The sequence below is a fragment of the Salvelinus namaycush genome, unplaced genomic scaffold, assembly GCF_016432855.1.
Source record: "Salvelinus namaycush isolate Seneca unplaced genomic scaffold, SaNama_1.0 Scaffold1165, whole genome shotgun sequence".
Classification (NCBI taxonomy): Eukaryota; Metazoa; Chordata; class Actinopteri; order Salmoniformes; family Salmonidae; genus Salvelinus; species Salvelinus namaycush.
The window spans coordinates 61,477-77,825 of NW_024057859.1; the positions used below are offsets into that span (position 1 = coordinate 61,477).

At 45.3% G+C, this 16,349-nt stretch overlaps 1 protein-coding gene across 1 annotated transcript in view; it reads right to left on the bottom strand.

Moving 5' to 3' along the window:
- LOC120035949 (polysialoglycoprotein-like) overlaps positions 1-15,356 on the bottom strand; it is a 58,954-nt gene extending 43,598 nt beyond the window's left edge. Inside the window, exons 1-4 of the mRNA XM_038982435.1 lie at positions 15,296-15,356; positions 15,045-15,110; positions 14,798-14,881; positions 14,077-14,659 (exon numbers count right to left, since the gene is read on the bottom strand). Of these exons, the coding sequence (XP_038838363.1) occupies positions 14,077-14,659; positions 14,798-14,881; positions 15,045-15,110; positions 15,296-15,356 (794 nt within the window). The remainder of the gene's footprint in view (positions 1-14,076; positions 14,660-14,797; positions 14,882-15,044; positions 15,111-15,295) is intronic.
- Between the last annotated feature and the right edge of the window lie 993 nt (positions 15,357-16,349).

The window sequence follows — 16,349 nt, forward strand, 5'->3', positions numbered from 1 at the left end:
GATGCATTGCTCAGCTTTGACGATATACTCCTCCACTGGTTGACCATGGAGGATGTCAACTTTATCAGCAGGGAGCACCTTCTGAATACTCACATTCTCCTCTGATGGGCGTGGGCTGTTGAAGATAATGCTCTCAGTGACCATGTTAGAGGAGGCGAGAGATGAGTCGAGAAGCAAAGACCTGTATATTATCGAGGTGGACATCTCTGGGTGCTTTATCATAGCAGTCTCCTCCAAAATGGCTGACGGGCCCTGGACGACGTCAGAGATATCCATGTCCTCAATGGTCTCTACCAGAGACGATAGTAGGTCTCTGGCTGACAGGTTGGTAGGTCTCTGGCTCTCAAGCTCTGTTTTGATTGCTTGACAGACAGTTGCTGCAGCAACAGCAGAGCTACAACACAACTGCTTCAAGGTGGAGTCAGAAATAGATGATGACAGATCTGTCATGGACATGGTGGAGAGTTGACTCTCAGAGACAAAGGGTCTGAGTTTGACAGACACCTGTCTGACCAAGTCCCCAGCAAGAGCTCTCATATCTATTGCTCCACTAGCTGAGTTGTAGGAGCAGGCACTCTGTGGCCTTGACGGGCTCCTGCTATCCAAAAATCCTGTTATCCCAAAAACCTCAAGTACAAGATCCACAACATCGGATGACACTTCTGTCATTCTGTTGTCGGACAGAAATTGACTTGGATGAATGGTGCCTGCATTCAGAGTCCAGTCGCAAATAGAGTTGTTGGACTGACTCTGGACTAGTGGAACTGGACAGGTTTCACTTGGACCTTGACCAAAGAGTTCTGCCATTTTGAGCAGAACTGATCTTAAGACCTTTGACTTGGAAATGTTCAGCAGTGGGTCGTTGTTGGACAGTCTGGTGGACGGTCTGCTAGCCGATCTCTGAACAACTAGGCTTTGTACTTCTGCCGAAATGGCAGTGAGAAAATAGGTAAAGGGGCTGGTCGCTCGCCCCTTGTTTCCTCTGTTGGCTTTTGCCTTGAAGATGCTATCTATGATGATGACTATAACCTGTCCAGCCAGAGGACCCAATATGGCCTCAAGCTCCCTCTCTAACTCAAGGGGAGACTTGTGGCCATGCGCAATATGCTCTATGGCATGGGAATACATCTTAGCAGACACCATGCTTAGCATCTCTTGGGCAAACTGCTGACTTGCTGAGATACTACCAGACAGCGGACCTAGAGTTCCCTGACTGAGACTTCGCATTAGCTCAGCCAATCTGGAGTTGAGAAGGTTCATAACCAACTCTACAATACCCATCATAAACCTGGTGTCCGTTGGTTTTTTGACAGGTCTGTATTTCTCCCGTCTACTCCAACTGGACGACAGTACGATGTCACTCTGCGACTGGCCGCTCTGGACCATGTTGAAGACAGAATCCTCAGAGATTCCAAACACAGATCTCAGTGGTGCTGAGTGGGGTCTGTGTCTCATCTCTCTATCACCACCCTCAGGTGAGCAGACATATCGCTCTTCGTCCTCACTCAACAAGGAAGTCATGGACCTGCAGAATGCACAACAGAAATGAATAGTACATGGTAACAAAATATGATCCAAAAATTTGGAAGTATCTAAGTAGAATGGATATTTGTACTTATAACAAGGGACATGGGAATAATGTTTTTAGAAAGACATCGCAGAAGAGGAGGGGAAAGAGGTAAGTACCTATGAGAGGAGGGGATAGGGGTAAGTACCTATGAGAGGAGATAGGGGTAAATACCTATGAGAGGAGGGGATAGAGGTAAGTACCTATGAGAGGAGATAGGGGTAAATACCTATGAGAGGAGGGGATAGGGGTAAATACCTATGAGAGGAGGGGATAGGGGTAAGTACCTATGAGAGGAGGGGATAGGGGTAAATACCTATGAGAGGAGGGGATAGGGGTAAGTACCTATGAGAGGAGGGGATAGGGGTAAATACCTATGAGAGGAGGGGATAGGGGTAAGTACCTATGAGAGGAGATAGGGTAAATACCTATGAGAGGAGGGGATAGGGGTAAGTACCTATGAGAGGAGGGGATAGGGGTAAATACCTATGAGAGGAGGGGATAGGTACCTATGAGAGGAGGGGATAGGGGTAAGTACCTATGAGAGGAGATAGGGGTAAATACCTATGAGAGGAGGGGATAGGTACCTATGAGAGGAGGGGATAGGGGTAAGTACCTATGAGAGGAGATAGGGGTAAATACCTATGAGAGGAGGGGATAGGTACCTATGAGAGGAGGGGATAGGGGTAAGTACCTATGAGAGGAGATAGGGGTAAATACCTATGAGAGGAGGGGATAGGTACCTATGAGAGGAGGGGATAGGGGTAAGTACCTATGAGAAGAGATAGGGGTAAATACCTATGAGAGGAGATAGGGGTAAATACCTATGAGAGGAGGGGATAGGGGTAAATACCTATGAGAGGAGGGGATAGGGGTAAGTACCTATGAGAGGAGGGGATAGGGGTAAATACCTATGAGAGGAGGGGATAGGGGTAAGTACCTATGAGAGGAGGGGATAGGGGTAAATACCTATGAGAGGAGGGGATAGGTACCTATGAGAGGAGGGGATAGGGGTAAGTACCTATGAGAGGAGATAGGGGTAAATACCTATGAGAGGAGGGGATAGGGGTAAGTACCTATGAGAGGGGGGGATAGGGGTAAATACCTATGAGAGGAGGGGATAGGGGTAAGTACCTATGAGAGGAGATAGGGGTAAATACCTATGAGAGGAGGGGATAGGGGTAAGTACCTATGAGAAGAGATAGGGGTAAATACCTATGAGAGGAGGGGATAGGGGTAAGTACCTATGAGAGGAGGGGATAGGGGTAAGTACCTATGAGAGGAGGGGATAGGGGTAGGTACCTATGAGAGGAGGGGATAGGTACCTATGAGAGGAGGGGATAGGGGTAGGTACCTGTGAGAGGAAGGGCTAGGGGTACAGGTACCTGTGAGAGGAGGGGCTAGGGGTACAGGTACCTGTGAGAGGAGGGGCTAGGGGTACAAGTACCTGTTAGAGGAGGGGCTAGGGGTACAGGTACCTATGAGAGGAGGGGAAAGGGGTAGGTACCTGTGAGAGGAGGGGATAGGGGTAGGTACCTGTGAGAGGAGGGGAAAGGGGTGGGAGTTCGTGTGCTGCAAGCGGTTCTAGAACTGGTGCGCCTACTGGGTCCTCCACTAAAGCTGAATCTGACGCTGTGGCCAAGAGAGTTCACTTCTCTTGCCTCATTACTTCCTGATCCAGAAGAGCTTGACGAATCAGAGAGCTCGATCTGCATGGTGAGGTCAAGGGCGGGAATGACCACAGTGGATGTAGACTCCATCACCCAATTTGTAATATCCATGCACCTGGCACTAAACTCATGTCTGCTCATCTGAAATGTTAAAAGACCATACAGAGTTAGTTTGTTAACGGAGCTGCACTGCTGCACCATGTGTTTACTCAAGCTAGTCAATTAAAGCAGTGGTTCAGGATGTTCCCCAATGCTGGAAAGGGGGGCCTGAGTGAAAAAGGTTGGGAACCTCTGAATTAAAGGTCCTGCACGATTTCCACCAATAAGAGTTTGGAATGTTTGGTCCATCTTACCAACATTAACTACTTTAGAAGTGACTATAACTCACCCCGGCACGCATATTCTCACTCAGCAGATTCCAATGGCTGAAAAGTAAATAAAGGTACACAATTAAACTACATGACATTACCTCTATTCTCTTAGATTACGTTATGGATGGACCTCTACGGAACTAGGCCACATCCAAACATCCCTGATTGGTCATTTGGTCAGTTGAGTCCCTTGTATTTGCCCGAGATTATGGGAGAATCTCAATCTACTCACCTCCTTCTCAAAACCCATTGGACGAGAAGGTCAAAAGGGAGGGCTTTCTCATCCAAATGGTTTTAAGAAGGAGGCGAGAAGAGAGTATGCAATTGAGATTGTCCCTATGGGTGCATCCCAAATGGCCCCTATTCCTTAAATACTGAACTATTGTTGACCAAGGCTCTAATAGGGAACATATCTAGGGGGTAAATGGGGAAGCCAAAGAGAAACTTGCCCATCCTTCATGTCCTGCACAAAGGTGTGTAGGTCTGGGTAGCTTCTCTCTCCCCTGCTGAGGGTGAGGCTGGTCTGGGAGGCTGCAGCCTTGTGGGTCACGGTAGTGAAGGTCACCACTGCAGCCTGATGGGGACGACAGAAAGCAGACTTAGGCTGGAATTCAATCAAATTCGCCATAGCACTGTTAACAGAATGTCTGTTTACGAACTACTGTCTGCATGCACAAACAGAAATGTACACACACACACTGTTATCTGGAAGCATTTACCTTTGCCACTCGTTCAGTCTCCTGGGATTGAGATGGCCCGGCTGTTTCTAGATCATCACTCTCCTGCATCACACTCTCTCCTTCGACCTCCAGTGTCAGAGTTGATGTGGCTGTCTTCAGATCAACCTGATTCAACTCACTCTCTCCTTTGGCCTCCTAGATTAGAAGACCTTTACTAGCTCAAGCTTGGACAATTCATTTGTAATTTTAATCTTCAATGCATCATTAAAACACAAAACACAATACATCATACCTCCTGTGACTGAGATGGGATGACAATGGCCTCGTCCAACTCACTCTCTCCTTCAACCTCCTGTGACTGATGAGGTGGGATGGCAACAGCATCGTCCAACTCACTCTCTCCTTCAACCTCCTGTGACTGATGAGGTGGGATGGCAACAGCATCGTCCAACTCACTCTCTCCTTCAACCTCCTGTGACTGAGGTGGGATGGCAACAGCATCGTCCAACTCACTCTCTCCTTCAACCTCCTGTGACTGAGGTGGGATGGCAACAGCATCGTCCAACTCACTCTCTCCTTCAACCTTCTGTGACTGAGGTGGAATGGCAACAGCATCGTCCAACTCACTCTCTCCTTCAACCTCCTGTGACTGAGGTGGGATGGCAACAGCATCGTCCAACTCACTCTCTCCTTCAACCTTCTGTGACTGAGACGTGCCATCTGTCTTCAGATCAGCCTCCTGCATCTCAATCTCTCCTTCAGCCTCTAGTGACAGAGTTGGGATATCTGTCTCTAGAACAGCCTCTTCCAACTTGGTCTGTCTCTCAACCTCTCTGTGATCTTTATCAGATCTAGATACAGAAAAAGGAATTGCTCTAAGGTCACTATAATGTGAGTGTGAGGATGTGTTCCAATTATAGAATTAGAATCATAGAAGTAGAATGAACCATTCTAGAACTAGAATAGAATCACTCGAATTATATGGTTTCAATACTCTGAGATGACTCGGCCTATCCAGAGTTATATATAGAGAGAATTTGGCAAACTTTTAGGAAGGACTCCATGTTAGCGGCTTTGAGCCTTTCATTTACCCTTTCATTATAAGTCAATTATAAAATAGATGTTCAGTTACATATTATTGTTTAAAATGTCAATATTGCGCATGGGGAGCAGTTTTCATATGGATATCTTTGATTATACTGTGTCATGTAATGTATACATATTGATGCAAATGCAACATAATGCAGATAGATGTCCCATCTCTCTAAATACATGGCTCTGGGCCTACCTCTCCATAGGCGGTGACCTTTGACCTACTACATAATCTGTATCTGTAGGCCTATGTGATCCTGTAACCAGTCACAAATGTGTCATTGGTGTAAATCACTTACCTGTCTTCCTTCATAACATCACCGTCATTGATGGGGTCATCCAGGTCTATGAGGGTGAGGTCATTCCCACTGACCTCTGACTCCTGAAAGACAGCACAAAGTCATGTTTTGAAGTCACCTACTGTGTCGCCTTTAGCCATGTTGAAAACAACTGGGAACTCTCTGACTTCCGACTTCAGTGTGTTCAAGACAATCGGGGTAAAAAACTAACTCCGGCAGGGAAAAATTGTTTTCAACAGTCATCCAACTTGGATTTCCAAGTCAGACGCAGCGCGGCTTGGCGGGTCATGTTTCGGAGGACTCCTGACTCAACCTTTACCTCTCCCGAGCCCGTTGGGAAGTTGCAGCGATGAGACTAGATCGTAACTACCAATTGGATATCACAAAACAATGACAAAAACTCTGGCATCTTTTTAGAGCTCCAACTTTCTGACCTAAAGATCATGGAAGTCATGATTTGACCAAGATCACTTGCCTTGAAAGCACCATTAACCCAACACTCATTGTCACATCACAATGCATCATATGCATAGAAATAGAATCACCAGAACATCATGTCAGGTGTACAGTTCAGTTTACCAGTCAAATTGCCATGGTCAGAGGCTCTATCCTTTCTAGTGATTCTATTTCTATGGTCACATCATAGTGCATCATATCTATGCTTGTGTCCGAAATAGCACCCTATTTCCAATATAGTGCACTTCTTTTGGCCAGAGCCCTATAGAGTGGCACAATAATGAGTCATAATCCCCATAAAACCTAGTAGTCAAGCAGGGAAATGGTTCCAATTGTTTTTCCACCATACATTTTTCCCATAGTGGATTTTAGAAACACTTAAAATAAGGGCTGTGTTTCAGGTAGGCTTACCCTGGTGTGACATTTTGATAACTGTGTAAATCTCTCGGACAAGGTGACTTTTATCAACATATTCGCCTGTATTTACCCCCCAAATATTAAACGCTAATTAGCTGTTAATGTGGCTATCATAAAGAATTTCAAATGCCACGATGATCATGCTGATTGAGGCAAAGGTAAGAATCTCTTGATTAACTATCTAATGTTAGCTAAATGTAGTAATTAATAAATTGGCTACATTTCTTTAAATGGACAATTCTGTGAACTGTTTAGTGCAAGTTTTAAATTGACACAATACCTGTTAGCAAAGATGTCAGCTAGAAATGACGTTTAGGAGCTTGCAGGGATTTGTAGTTTTGCATGTCTACTTTGATGCTAATTAGAAATTTCAAATCTGAGAGTAAATAGAGCCAAATGTATTGCTAAAAGTCACCTTGTCTGTGAGATATTTACATGGTTATAAAAATGTCACACCAGGGTAAGCCCACATGAAACACAGACCTTATTTTATGTGTTTCTAAAATTGCCTATGGGAAAAATGAATGGTGGAAAAATATTTTGGAACCATTTCCCTCCCTGTTTGACTGCTAGGTTTTATGGGTATTATGACACCTCCACTGTGGGACTATATAGACGGGTTGGTTGTTTAGCAACAACACTTGCATGTAACTGTGGGTAAAATAGACAGGGTAAATAGACAGGGTTCACTTAGAACATTGACAACATGTAAACTATATTTAGTCTCTAAATGTTAATTGCAAACAAAGACATTTGCATAATGAGCACATGCTAGCTGAGGTTTAGAGTCATAACAAGATACACGCATTCCGGCATTGATGAGCACGCATGTTTTTCGTGACGTCAGCCAACCAGTGTATGGATCTTGATCAAAAGTAGTGCACTAGCCTACATAGGGAATAGGGTTCCATTTGGGATGCATTAAATCTTTACAATTACTCATGAGAGCAAATCCTATGATGTTTTGATTCCCATAGACCTTAAGACATGAATGATTTTATTAAAATGTTTGTTCATAAAAAAATGTATGATTTCCCCTCCTCCCACATGGATTACAGACAAGAGGCTAGGTGCGTTCTGACTCTCTTAGTGTGCGGATAAACATGACAATCACTCTCATGAAACTTAAATGAAACATCACTCCTAATGTCTTTTCTCAGCCCAAACACTCAGCCCAATTTCTACAGTCAAAACAGGTTTTGAAAATGCTTCTTCCACATCTTTTGGTCCCTGTCTGTTTTGCTCTCAGTGAAGTGCTACTATCCCCTTGGACTACAGGTTATTGCCGTCATAAGGTGTCTATCTGTTGGCCGGACACTTTCTACCGTTTAGGACCTTTGTGGGTAAAGGTAAAGATGGGGTATAGAAGCAGCAGTTCCTCTGAAGTCCAGTATCTGCTGGAAGGACACCTGGTGGTACGAGAGGATGAGTGTGGGCCAGCCAGCCTGTTGTTCCTCCCCCTCTCCCTCCCCCCTTTTCTCTCTCTCTCAGTCTGAGGGACTTTTAAGGCTCCTGTGCGACTGTCTCGGTTCGTGCCCTCCCGAAGCTGGCTGTGGTGATTTAAGACACGCTATATTTATGTGTGTATTTGTTTGTGGCCTCGGGCCCACTTCGCTGTCCCTCTGTCCAGTACGTACCGTTGTAGCAGGCCCAGTGTAGTGGCGTGTAGCCCTGGTTGTCTGTGATGACGGGGAGGGTCCACACTGACTGGGCGGTGTGTAGAAGCCATCCCAGCACCACGATGTGTCCGGACGTCGCCACCAGGTGGACAGGGCTCCGCCCCTTACCTTTCCGATCCAGGAAGCTGGCGCTGTGCTGCACTCCTCGTGACCCGTCACCGCCTAGGAGGAAGGGAGGGGAGACAAGAATGGATTTGAATAATTCATAATCTATTAAATAATAAGGACTCATAATAGGTATATTTGGGCATAATTTATATTCCATGCTAGATCCCACACCAAAGCCATCCCTAGTAGTTCAATGGCCCCATCCCTAGATCAGAACAAGCCTTCCCCTCTCTTTCTGTGTGTGAGCGCGTACAGCCAGCTCTCCTCACTACCCTTCTGTGTAGAGCTGTTCTGTGCCATTTGTCTTTGGCTTCTACGCTGGCTCCCTTGTTGAGCAGTGAGTACACACCGTCTGTGTGTCCGCTCAGCACCGACAGCATCAGAGGGGTTCTGATACACAAGACAACAGGTCATATTACAAACTGGTAATAACCAGGCTGAGTCCCAAATGGCAACCTATTCCCTATATCGTACACTACTGTTGACCTGAGCCCATATGGCTTTGGTTTAAAGTAGTGCACCAAGTAGGGTATAGGTTGCCATTTGGGATGAAGACCTAGTGTCAAAATCTCTTTATTTCAGGAATTGTATCCGAAACCCAAATGAGTTACTGTCTATTCCCGTCTTGAACGTCCACTGCACTCTGGAGGTCAGCATTTCCAATAGGCAAACGCAAACACTCCGAATAACCGTTGTTAGCTAGAGGAAGATAAACAGAGAGGATATAAGAATGTCAGATGATTGACCGTTGGTAGCTAGAGGAGGATAAACAGAGAGGATATAAGAAGGTCAGATGATTGACCGTTGGTAGCTAGAGGAAGATAAAAAGAGAGGATATAAGAATGTGAGATGATTGAGCTTCAGTAGCTAGAGGTGGAAAAACGGAGAAGATATAAGAATGTGAGATGATTGACCATTGGTAGCTGGAGGAGGATAAACAGAGAGGATATAAGAATGTGAGATGATTGGCCGTTGGTAGCTATAGGAAGATAAAAAGAGAGGATATAAGAATGTGAGATGATTGACCGTTGGTAGCTGGAGGAGGATAAACAGAGAGGATATAAGAATGTCAGATGATTGACAGTTGGTAGCTGGAGGAGGATAAACAGAGAGGATATAAGAATGTCAGATGATTGACCGTTGGTAGCTGGAGGAGGATAAACAGAGAGGATATAAGAATGTCAGATGATTGACCGTTGGTAGCTGGAGGAGGATAAACAGAGAGGATATAAGAATGTCAGATGATTGACCGTTGGTAGCTAGAGGAGGATAAACAGAGAGGATATAAGAATGTCAGATGATTGACAGTTGGTAGCTAGAGGAGGATAAACAGAGAGGATATGAGCAGATTGCTGGATGACTATAACCTTCACATGAACAGACAGATTTCTAGAACAATGGTGTTGGTAGATGACATCCTCATGATGTTAACACAGCAGATAATAAAGAATTTTGGGGCTGAGGCCATCGAAGCCTGTCACCTGCTAGCTGTGTACCTGGCTCTGGATAGAAGTCTCCCCTGTGCACTGATCTAGGATCAGCTTACCCTCCCTAGATCATCAATCATTAGTGGAAAACATGACAAAAAATGACCTTAGATCAGTGTCTAGTGGGCATGTTCACACTATACCATGTAACATCCCTAGAGTAGACATTGTCGTCCTAGCAACATTACCAAACAAATGGCCATCTTGGTCAGGAAAACTTTTTAATTACAGAAGCTCTATTTCATCCTATGTGTACCTGCAGCGTGGATGGGGGTCCTCTTTAGGGTGAAGTCTTTAACCAGGATGGAGGCTCCCTGGTTGATGAGGACGTCAACACACTCCACATGGCATTTTAAGGCAGACAGGTCCAGAGGGTGCGCCCCTGGCTGTCCCTCACGTCTAGATCCAGCAGAGACTGAACCAGGACCTCCATAGCATGGTGGTGGCTGTGGTATGCCTGAATAGAAACACAAACACAGTCTCAAGCAAAGTCCAGTGGTACGCCTGAATAGATACACTCTGAACAGAAATACAGTGCTAGACCTCTAAAGTAGACCAGAGTTTTTCAATCGGGAGCCCGTTTTTGCTCCCGCCCAGCATCAACATCTGAGGTCCCTGCCAAGCGTGGGATTGAGAAACAAACACTCTACTTCTCCTCTGAGGTTGATTAACTCAAATGGCAAAATAAGGAAATCATCCTCATCATCACTGTGTAGAATATGCATGTATTTTACACTAATCAGGAATAGATAGGAATTTGGTGTGTGAGTCTGTCTGGACAGTCAACTTCCTGTGGAAAATCAACACCATGCCTGCATCCCAGATAGCACCCTATTCCCTATGTAGTTAACTACTTTTGATCAGGGCCTATAAGGATCTGGTCAAAAGTAGTGTACTAAATAGGGAATAGGGTGCCATTTGTCATATGGAGACCACTACAGGAGCAGGTAGGCTTTACTCACAGCGAGGTGTAGAGGGCTGATGGCAGCTCTGACATCAAAGTCGTTAGCATGTCTGTCCCTGAGGTTTCAATTAGTTGAGGAAAGACAAGGACGGCCAGTTCAGACTTGTAACATATTTACTTGGAAGGTTAGTCTAGTAGCATGTGTAACATGGTAAATCTCAGTGACCAGCCCCTGCAGACATACTGGGGTGTTGCATCCATACCTTAAACAAGCAAGTGTGAGGAAAAGTTACCAACTGGCACTTACATCTAAAGGTGTTTCACTTGCAATCTGGAAAAAGAACAGCAAGAGTGACGATGCGTCCACGACAAACATGCAGCCACACCTTAAAACCTACTGTTGGGTTCTGAGAATATGAAATATACTAATTCATGTCACTGAGGGAGAGAGCTTAATGTATAACGTTTACATTATGTCAGGATATGTTATTGTTAGCCATCTGGGATCCTCTGGGATTTTTTGTTTATTTCACCTTTATTTAACCAGGTAAGCTAGTTGAGAACAAGTTCTCATTTACAACTGCGACCTGGCCAAGATAAAGCAAAGCAGTGCGACACAAACAACAACACAGAGTTACACATGGAATAAACAAGCGTACAGTCAATAACACAATAGAAAAAAAGAAAGTCTATACAGTGTGTGCAAATGGCGTGAGGAGGTAAGGCAATAAATAGGCTATAGTTTCAAAGTAAGAAAATGTTTGCAGACTAACACTGGAGTGATATATGAGCAGATGATGATGAGCAGATGATGATGTGCAAGTAGTGATACTGGTGTGCAAAAGAGCAGAAAAGTAAATAAAAACAATATGGGGATGAGATGGGTAGATTGGGGTGGGCTATTTACAGATGGACTATGTACAGCTGCATCGATCGGTTAGCTGCTCAGATAGTTGATGTTTAAAGTTGGTGAGGGAAATAAAAGTCTCCAACTTCAGCGATTTTTGCAATTGGTTCCAGTCACTGGCAGCAGAGAACTGGAAGGAAAGGCGGACAAAAGAGGTGTTGGCTTTGGGGATAACCAGTGAGATATACCTGCTGGAGCGCGTGCTACGGGTGGGTGTTGTTATCGTGACCAGTGAGCTGAGATAAGGCGGAGCTTTACCTAGCTTATAGATGACCTGGAGCCAGTGGGTCTGGCGACGAATATGTAGCGAGGGCCAGCCGACAAGAGCATACAGGTCGTAGTGGTGGGTGGTATAAGGGGCTTTGGTAACAACACGGATGGCGCTGTGATTGACTGCATCCAGTTTGCTGAGTAGAGTATTGGAAGCTATTTTGTAGATGACATCGCCAAAGTCGAGGATTGGTAGGATAGTCAGTTTTACTAGGGTAAGTTTGGCGGCGTGAGTGAAGGAGGCTTTGTTGCGAAATAAAAAGCCGATTCTAGATTTATTTTGGATTGGAGATGTTTGATATGAGTCTGGAAGGAGAGTTTACAGTCTATCCAGACACCTAGGTATTTGTAGTTGTCCACGTATTCTAGGTCAGAACCGTCCAGAGTAGTGATGCTAGTCGGGCGGGCGGGTGCGGGCAGCGAACTGTTGAAAAGCATGCATTTGGTTTTACTAGCGTTTAAGAGCAGTTGGAGGCCACGGAACGAGCGTTGTATGGCATTGAAGCTCGTTTGGAGGTTAGTTAACACAGTGTCCAAAGAAGGGCCAGATGTATACAGAATACTGTCGTCTGCGTAGAGGTGGATCAGGGAATCACACGCAGCAAGAGTGACATCATTGATGTATACAGAGAAAAGAGTCGGCCCGAGAATTGAACCCTGTGGTACCCCCATAGAGACTGCCAGAGGTCCGGACAACAGGCCTTCCAATTTGACACACTGAACTCTGTCTGCGAAGTAGTTGGTGAACCAGGCGAGACAGTCATTTGAGAAACCAAGGCTGTTGAGTCTGCCGATAAGAATACGGCGATTGACAGAGTCGAAAGCCTTGAAGGTCGATGAAGACGGCTGCACAGTACTGTCTTTTATCGATGGCGGTTATGATATCGTTTAGTACCTTGAGCGTGGCTGAGGTGCACCCATGACCAGCTCGGAAACTGGATTGCACAGCGGAGAAGGTACGGTGGGATTCGAAATGGTCAGTGATCTGTTTATTAACTTGGCTTTCGAAGACCTTAGGCAGGATGGATATAGGTCTGTAACAGTTTGGGTCTAGAGTGTCACCCCCTTTGAAGAGGGGGATGACCGCGGCAGCTTTCCAATCCTTGGGGATCTCAGAAGATATGAGAGGTTGAACAGGCTGGTAATGGGGTTGCGAAAATGGCGGTGGATAGTTTCAGAAATAGAGGGTCTAGATTGTCAAGCCCAGCTGCGTGTACGTGCTTTTTGAATTCATGGCGACTAAGTACGGTTTGCTACGACGCACACCCTGAGCGTTCATCATGCGGCTAGAGAAGGCCTGTATGAACAGACTTCCTCACGCTTCTCATAGAAATTTACCGGTTTCCTCCAATGGTTTATCCCATGTAAATCGGAGTGGGTGGGAAATCCTGGTCAAACTGTTCCTGCCCTCAAACCCTAGGTTAGCGGCGCTACAAGCAACTCTGGGAGAGCCTGGACCTGATAGCAGCCTGCCAGCTAAGACAGGTTAGCATTGACTTATTTAAACCTGAAAGTTTGGATTGGCACTGGGATATGAAGACCAACCGCCAAAACGATGGGCTAATGATACGAGAGCTGGTTTTACATGTAAGCATTCACTAATAGGAAACCAAGTCAGTTACGAGAGAAGACACCCAGCAGAGTCATTTAAATGCAAGTTGACAACCCTGATATTAGTTAGCACTGACACCATTAACCCCGATTCTAGCAACAGCCTCATATGTACAAACCCCAAAAACTCAGTTCCACAACCATCAAGTTTAAATGAACTAGAACCCATTCCACGTCATGTGATGCTACTAGCATAATTTAACCAAATGTAGCTTAAGGCAAATGGTGATTTAAGCACAGGGGTCAAAGTAAACATATTGCTGATGCCAAAGCATGATTATAATGCAAAATAAATGTTGCCATCACCACAGTTACTCAAGTCATAGACCTCAACTCCAAGTAGGAACCGTCAAAACAATACTGAGGACACAAGTATTACAGTTAACGTTTAATTGATCCAAAACAAGAAAATGCAGTTACACACACACAACCTGGACTAGAATACCCATGAACTCTTGCATGGACCCCGAGCACCATGTCCCACATCAGATATCCATGTTTGTGGTCAACGGGGGCTCAGAAGCAGAAGTGAACAGTTCCTCAATGGCATGGTCAGACTGGCCAGCGGCAGCTTCAGAGGTAGCGTCGTCAGACGGGCCAGCTTCAGAGGTAGCGTCGTCAGACGGGCCAGTGGCAGCTTCAGAGGTAGCGTCGTCAGACGGGCCAGTGGCAGCTTCAGAGGTAGCGTCGTCAGACGGGCCAGTGGCAGCTTCAGCGCTAGCGTCGTCAGACGGGCCAGTGGCAGCTTCAGCGCTAGCGTCGTCAGACGGGCCAGTGGCAGCTTCAGAGGTAGCGTCGTCAGACGGGCCAGTGGCAGCTTCAGAGGTAGCGTCGTCAGACGGGCCAGTGGCAGCGGCAGACGGGCCAGTGGCAGCGTCGTCAGACGGGCCAGTGGCAGCTTCAGAGGTAGCGTCGTCAGACGGGCCAGTGGCTGCTTCAGAGGTAGCGTCGTCAGACGGGCCAGTGGCTGCTTCAGAGGTAGCGTCGTCAGACGGGCCAGTGGCTGCTTCAGAGGTAGCGTCGTCAGACGGGCCAGTGGCAGCTTCAGAGGTAGCGTCGTCAGAGGACAGGGCATCATTTGCCATAGAGCTACCAAGGTTTGGAGAAGCTTGGGATTCTACTTCATTAGTCTCTAAATACTCTGGAGAGAAAACATAAAGGAACAGTTGGGTATTCTACAGCAACACAGCTGTTCTACACAGTCTAGGCCAAATTGCCATTCGAATGTTGGGTTCATGTTGCGCAACACAGATTTAAAAGTATATATTTCAGGCCGTACCTTCTCTGTCTTGTTTAGCGTCAGACCCTATGGATCGGAGCAAGGCCAGGGCATGCACAATGGAGACGTCATTTGATGACAGCTCTGAAAAACGTAGGTTAAGGTACACAAGCAAAATGACCAAATCAAAGGGTTTGACAACATTATTTAGACAACTGAGTTACTCTATGGTGTTGAATGAGTGTCAAACACAGCAGCACCATAGACACAGTACAAAGCTAGAAGGGTTGTGGAAAGAAACACTTACCTCCAAGTCTGCTCTGCAGAGAGACTTGCTCTTGCTTCTGGGACTTTCCAACAGGGTAACAAGAAACTGAGGAGAAAGTGTTAACAGAAGTGGAGTTGACACAAAATAACTACATATATTAATAGCAGTGAAGAATAAAAGTTGACCAACGCGGAAGAAACAGACAGTCAAATTTTAATCTCACACTTGTAAAGTTCCGCATATTTCCCGAACAAATCCCTTCAATCCAAATAAAACATTAGTGAACCAACCTTTGACAACCCCCACAGTCATCACAAAGAGCAGTAATTCTCTCACACCTCCCATGATCATAAGAATAGTCTGTGTTATCAACAGGTAATGTCTTCCCGTGGCCTGTATGAGGCTTATATAGGCCACTAATGACCTTTTACCTGACAAACAGGACTTAACGATCAATTCACAAGCTTGATTGAGGTGTTACATTCAGATAGAAATAGACCATGTAGAACGTATGTTGATTCTTTGGTGGGCAGGCAATCTTTTCTACTCCATATATTGCATTTATATCTGTAATGTTTAACCCTAATGGTCTCAGATCAGCAGTAGAAAGAAGTAGGCCTAATTATTTTAGGTGTAATCTTCAAAGATATTAGGGGGAAATAAACACTGTACCCAAATCCACTTTTTACAATGCTCCTGGGAAATGGGTAGGCCTCCACCATATAGTCCTTCACAGTTTTACAGCTGTGTTATACTCCTTTATTTACATAGATCACATACATAAATATATATGTTAGCTGTAGGTAGCTTTGGGATAAAATTCCCATATTGTATTGTTACTAACATAAATCATAATATATCATATTTTCCTCATTTGCTCTGTAGGAGGTTCGTCATATGAAGGACATTCAAGTGGATGTGACCCCTAACCTGCAATAGGGGCTCAGTGGGGTGACAGACATCCTGTAACGGATCTCCAAGCTAGTGTTGAGATGTGTCTGTTACTTGAACTTTACAGCAGAGGTAACTCTGGGTCTAGCGCTTGATGGATTTTGTGACTGCACTTGAAGAAACGTTCAAAGCTTTTGAAATTTTCCGGATTGACTGAACTTCATGTCTTAAAATAATATTAGACTTTCGTTTCTCTTTGCTTATTTGAGCTGTTCTTGCCATAATATGGACTTGGTATTTTACCAAATAGGGCTATCTTCTGTATACCACCCCTACCTTGTCACAAAACAAGTGATTGGCTCAAAAGCACTAAGGAAATAAATTCCACAAATTAACTTTGAACAAGGCACACCTGTTAATTGAAATGCATTCCAGGTGAGTACCTCATGAAGC